The following is a 6,000-nucleotide window of genomic DNA, read 5'->3' on the forward strand; positions in this document are numbered from 1 at the left end:
CACAGATAAATGAATAGTCCTACATTAGGGACAAGGGAAACTACAGAGAGGAAATAAATTAATTTGCCCCAAATTAGCCATGTGTTGCTTCCTTTGGCTGATTTACATCTGCCAGTTTCTTTGGCTTTCACCTTCCTCGTCCTCCATCATCTGTGCCAATCTCCAGACAACATTAGCGTGCAGCATTGCTTTCATAATGATGATTGCAAAGCACTGTGATGGAGGCAAGTGTAGGTTACTGGATTCTTTTTAGCAATATCTTCATATAAATTCATAAAATATTGCTAATTCTCATATGGACTGGGTAGGTAAACTACTTAATTCTATTCTTTATTAGAGAGTGTCCAGTTCCTGACCATAACAGCCTGTAAGAAGCTTGTTAAACCAAGTGGTCAATAAGGAGGAAGCAAGTAACCGCTTTTATTTCTTTGTGTGTGATATACACACACATTTAAGTACCAACTGAAAGAGGAGAAGGGAAGAGAGCAGAGATGATGGCCTCTCATATTGTTGATTAGTAATCAGACCAGACCAGATACACCTAAGGAGAAAGGACAGAAAAATTCAGCAAGCAGGTAGCTCCCACTGTACATTAGGTTATATTTTCACAATGTAATGTAACATTTAAAATGCTGTTTGTTATGTATTTTGTTTAATTTAATAATGGTTTATAGACAGTGTATTATGAAGTCGTCTTCCTCTTCAGCACCATGGACTGCTCTTAACAGCTATGCACATGTACTTGCGCTTTACTGCAATTCGGGAAAGTTTATGCATAATTTACACATGAAAACATTTTGTCAAACTGGAACATCATTCACATCGCCATCTTCTTTAGAGCAAAAATATCAGTTCTTAAAACAGAGAACACATTTGATATTTTTCCTCTGAAGGATACCCCTGCCTGTGCATAGTTCAGTATATATCTACACATATAGAAAGTAGCTTTGCATCTCCAATCAAACTGTATTTCTGATCTGTATTTGCTGGCTTTAGCAGTAGCTCCCACTGTTTTATTAGTGTGACAGTGATACTGACCTCCAGACAGCAGCCCAAGACACAGACACAAAAGAGAACATTATCTTCCCAGCTTTAATGTCTCTTTCTTCTTTGCAAGCATGAACACATACAGCAATTTGTCTTGCACCTCAGCTTAAACAAGTTAACAACAAAACTCAAAAATCCCTTTAACTTGATTTCCATCTGCAAATAGGAATGAGGTTTGTAGTTCAGGTTGGACTTTAAGAGCATCCCACTCTTCAGAAACACTCTGCAAACATTCATTATTGGAAAACGGGGCCCAGGACATCCATTGAATAACAGTGGGCTAAATGAGGAAGCCATTTTTAGACCCTCTATCCCCTAGTCTCCATAACAACTAAAGAGCAGCCAGGACTAACTAATGGTCTGCAGAAAGATTGAGAAATGGAGGAAGTGGGGGAGGAAATGACAGAGGTGGCAGGAGGCAGCAGAGACAGTGATTGGAGTAAAAGGAGGGAAGGTGAAAAGACAACAACTAGACTGAGGTGAGAGGGGAAAGGGGCACATTTAGAGGTGTAAAACTCATGAGGATAATTCTATTTCTATATTTGTATGGATGATGGTGAGCTATTTTAATCTCACTCTCTCTTGCTCTCTCACTCTCTTTTTCTTTCTTCTCTTAATTAAACTAGATGACTCTCTGTGTCCCATAACACTATAGACAGGACTAATTCTCACCACTGTATTATATGAATGTAATTTGGTCTGGGTTGCTGTTTTTCTAGCTGTGTGATGATCAATTATGCTATTATCTTTGAAATACCTCGCATAAAGATGGCTCTTTAACATGTTACTGCACATAAATCATGTGTTTACAGAGTTGCAGTCATTTTACATAATCCACTTATCAATCTCCTGAGAAATTCTTCCTTTATATGTTGTTGCCTTCATCTGTATCTTTTTTTTACAATCACAGTGAACTTAATGAGTATTATTATTTAGCAATCATTTAGGTTTCAACTGAGACAGAGCAGTGCACATTCAGTATAAGTACGGTATGAGTTTAAGTTTTGGAGATGGGAGAGGCTAAATCTTGTGAATCTCTAACTTCAAAGTCTTGAAAATGCTGCTCCATCCTCTCCGTGGCATTTTTCCCCTTTTGTGAAGTCTCCTTTGTTTTTAACTCACGTTTCCATCTATCTTTCACTCAGCATCCAGGTGCAGTAAATAGCTGAGTAAATATATGTTCAGGTCAATGGGAAATGGAAAAACAGAGGAGTCAGAGGTGCAAGTGTAATTGTGAAGGAGGTTGAAAGGGAAGGGGGAGATTAGAGGAGAGAGCTTTATAGTTGAAGGGCAAGATATGAGGATATAGAGACATGAGAAAGAAATGGAAGCAGGAGGGCAGACTAATGAGGAAGCGGGGGTGGGGTCACCAGACTCTTCTTTTCTTTTTCTAATCAGTCTGAGGACTGAAAGCCACAGAGGTGTATTTAGCGTGCAGCAGACAAAACAACACAAAGTAAAAAATGAAACTTTTGGAGAACTCTGGCTTTGTGGAGCAGATATGGGGACGATGTGTTTGTGACACGTGTGTTCACGCATGTGTTTGTCCGTGAGTTTCATGGCTCTCCAGCCTAAGGGTGTCCTGCCTTCCCTTGATGGAGCTGCTTTCTTTGTTCGCCCCTTAAATAGCAGTTGTCACAGCCATCCTCCCACACACAGGGAAACAGCCAAAAGCCCTCAAAAACATCCCTTTTGTTTTCTCTTGTTTTCTCTGCCTGCTGAGACCCTCGCGTCCTCACACTCCATATCTAAGCACTGCAGCCCTCCTCCAACGCTGTGTGTAATGGCCTTAGTGTGTTTATGTGCCTGTGAGTCCCCTAGCCGACACGGCTTATAAAGCGTAAAATTGTAGCATTCATGTGCATCTGCATGATGGTGACAATTCTGCTCTGTGTCTCTGTCAGCTGTTTGTGTGGGTTTTCATTTGCACATTTGTTTGTGTTTACCTCTGTAGAATCCTGGCTGCAGCAGGGGCGCATATGAACATCTCAGTGGACCTGAGGACCCTGAGGGCGGTGCGAGTGCTCCGACCCCTCAAACTGGTCTCAGGCATACCCAGTGAGTACCATCTATGATTACATCAGTATCTTTTTTTGCAACAATGACTACAGTTTTCCCTTTCAGTTAAATATAGGGCACTAATGCTAAAAAGAACTTAAGAGTGAAAGTCAGCCAGACCAAAAAAACTAATTTTCTCTCTCCTTCAGTGGTAACTATTTCGGAACATAGGTTTCGTGGTATTTGGCCAAGTTGTGTGATTTCGGCTCAGAAGTTTTAGCCTCCATTCTAATGAAAGTTTGTGGTCCTCACACACACTATATAAAAAAATCTAATTCTAAATGTCTTTCCAAAAACAATGTCCCTGTTTCTCCACAATACACACTCTAAACTGAAATCAAACCAACTGTCTGCAAAGGTAGACACACTTCAGAGTTATTTTTTATCTTCTTTTGGTCCATTCACAACTGTCAGTACAGTAGTATGAATAAAGGTTGAACAAATTTATTAACCAGTGATGTTTATTGCATTTACGATTCTAAGCCAATATCACCACGATATATTGGTCTAGACAGGCCAGTTAGGCTTGGGGAATGTAACAAAAGAATCACTATTTCTCGGAGCCCACTCTGACCTCTTCAAATTGCTTGTTTTGCTTTTTTGTTTTGTTTTGTTTTTGACCAAACCAAAATCCAAACATATTCAGTTTACTATCATAAGAGACAACAAGCAAATATTCACAATTGAGAAGGTGAAAGCTGTTTCTGATATTTTGGCTTAAATTACTTGAATGATTATTTGATTATGACCTGTCCAGGGTGTACCCCCCCTTTCGCCTGATGTCAGCTGGGATTGGCTCCAGCGACACTGTATGCAGGATAAGCGGTTGATGATGGATGGATGGATTATTTGATTATCAAAATAGTCAACTAATGATTAATTTTCTGTTGATCAACCAATCACTTGACTAATCGTTTTAGCTCAGCTTAAAAAGAACCCTTTCATCCCAATCATGTGTGGTTGAAACACTGCATTTTATGACAAACATGTCTCACAAATTTGTACTGTTAGAAGTGTGTTTTCACTTTAACTCTGGTCACTGTGTGCTTTACTTCCAGGTCTGCAGATAGTCCTGAAGTCTATAATGAAGGCCATGGTTCCTCTGCTGCAGATTGGCATGCTGCTCTTCTTTGCAATCCTCATGTTTGCCATCATTGGCCTGGAGTTTTACAGCGGCAAACTGCACCACACCTGCGAACCACAGCCTGGAATACTGGGTACAGACACACTCATTGCATATGTCTCTATAGCACACACAGGTACATGCTGCGTATTACATGCAGTCTGTGCATAGTAATGCTTACTGTACATATGCAGATGTATGCCTGTACAGGACAATATTTACATCTATATCTAGTGCTCATGTTAAAACTCATATAAGTGTATCCAGGGTTCGAGTTACGTGGGAGCCAGTGGGAGCTCAGCTCCCATACGGATGGTCTGAGCTCCCATGGAAGCGGTAAAATCAAGCATCTGGGGTGGTCACTAATTCATTAATCAACAACCATTCTTTTGAATCACAAATTAGTACCTACTATTATTTACATTAAAAAGATGAATTAACTTAAATTATACTTTCCTAATGAACTACGCTCCGCATCGCATGACTGACAGGATGGCTGCACTTCTCCACCATCAGCCTCTATGGTGCGCACAGTTTTGACCTAACAGGTTGAGACTGCGACCCGTCAACATGAACTCAGTTGTATTGTAATTGTATTCTCTGTATTGACTGCTGCTTATTTGTTTAGTATTTTGATGCATCCTCCAAATAGTACAGTGCTACATATGATAATATGCGGCCAGCAGTGCCTAAAATAATAACACTTTAATATTTACCTACCATTATGGGCGGAATTGCGTCTCTCCTTAAGCAATATATAATATATAAATAGTGTTTGATGGGATTTTTCAGGCTATTGAAACGTAACTGTTGCATATTGGGGCAAGTAGTGGACTGCTGGGTGTGTGTTTGTACGTTTGCATGTGTGTCAGAGAGGGAAATGTTGAATCAGCAATGATCCCACCACCACCCCGCTGGTAACGTTAGTTAGTATAATAGAGACCCCCACGAAGCTCAGATTATAACTTGAACCCTGAATGTATCAGTTTGGCTGCAATAGTTCATGCTAGCAGTAAAGACGTGAATCTGAGCAGACATTTGGAGAAGTTAAGTCATCTTTATTTCAACATGTATAATTACAATTGAAAAAGTGTTCTGTGCCCTACATACAGTACAAAATCACACGCCTGCACTCACACATGTGCAGATATTCCCATCTGGTATTTCACACAGACAGGAGGTCAAAGATGTTTAAATATAGATGTGAGTGTTAGGATTTTAGTCCACATTTAAATGGGGAGTCCATTAGTTTTGTGCACTAAGTCAATGTTCCAGTTCAGATACACACATACACATGCAATAGTTCATACTTCTCCATTTGTGTTGCTAGCCAAAAGTGACATCCTGTGATTACCTTTATTCAGATATTTTATTCATCTTAAGCCAAGGTCGAATTGCATTGCAAAACAGGAAATTGTCTAAACACCTCTGCCACATGCTGATGGCATGGATAAATCAAAAGAGAGCAATTTATAGAAAGGGCCTGAGATGGTTGTGAATCGTGAACAGATATAAAAGACACATTTTAGATCTATTTTTGATGCCAAACAGCATCATAGAGCATAAAATCACAGAATCAGTGTGTATCTAATGTACAGTGGGTACGGAAAGTATTCAGACCCCTTTAAATTTTTCACTCTTTGTTTCATTGCGGCCATTTTCCAAAAATCAAAAAAGTTCATTTTATTTCTCAGTAATGTACACTCAGCACCCCATCTTGACAGAAAAAAAAAGAAATGTAGAAATTTTTGCAAATTTATTAAAAAAGAAAA

The 6,000-nt window shown here is 39.5% G+C and overlaps 2 protein-coding genes across 2 annotated transcripts in view; both read left to right on the forward strand.

Moving 5' to 3' along the window:
• faf1 (Fas (TNFRSF6) associated factor 1) overlaps window positions 1-6,000 on the forward strand; it is a 1,021,784-nt gene that overhangs the window by 717,654 nt on the left and 298,130 nt on the right. The window lies entirely within an intron of this gene.
• Window positions 1-6,000, forward strand: part of LOC123970683 (voltage-dependent R-type calcium channel subunit alpha-1E) — a 91,411-nt gene that overhangs the window by 47,726 nt on the left and 37,685 nt on the right. The window contains exons 5-6 of the mRNA XM_046048891.1: window positions 3,002-3,105; window positions 4,164-4,322. Of these exons, the coding sequence (XP_045904847.1) occupies window positions 3,002-3,105; window positions 4,164-4,322 (263 nt within the window). The remainder of the gene's footprint in view (window positions 1-3,001; window positions 3,106-4,163; window positions 4,323-6,000) is intronic.

Source organism: Micropterus dolomieu, linkage group LG05 (genome assembly GCF_021292245.1).
Source record: "Micropterus dolomieu isolate WLL.071019.BEF.003 ecotype Adirondacks linkage group LG05, ASM2129224v1, whole genome shotgun sequence".
NCBI lineage: Eukaryota > Metazoa > Chordata > Actinopteri > Centrarchiformes > Centrarchidae > Micropterus > Micropterus dolomieu.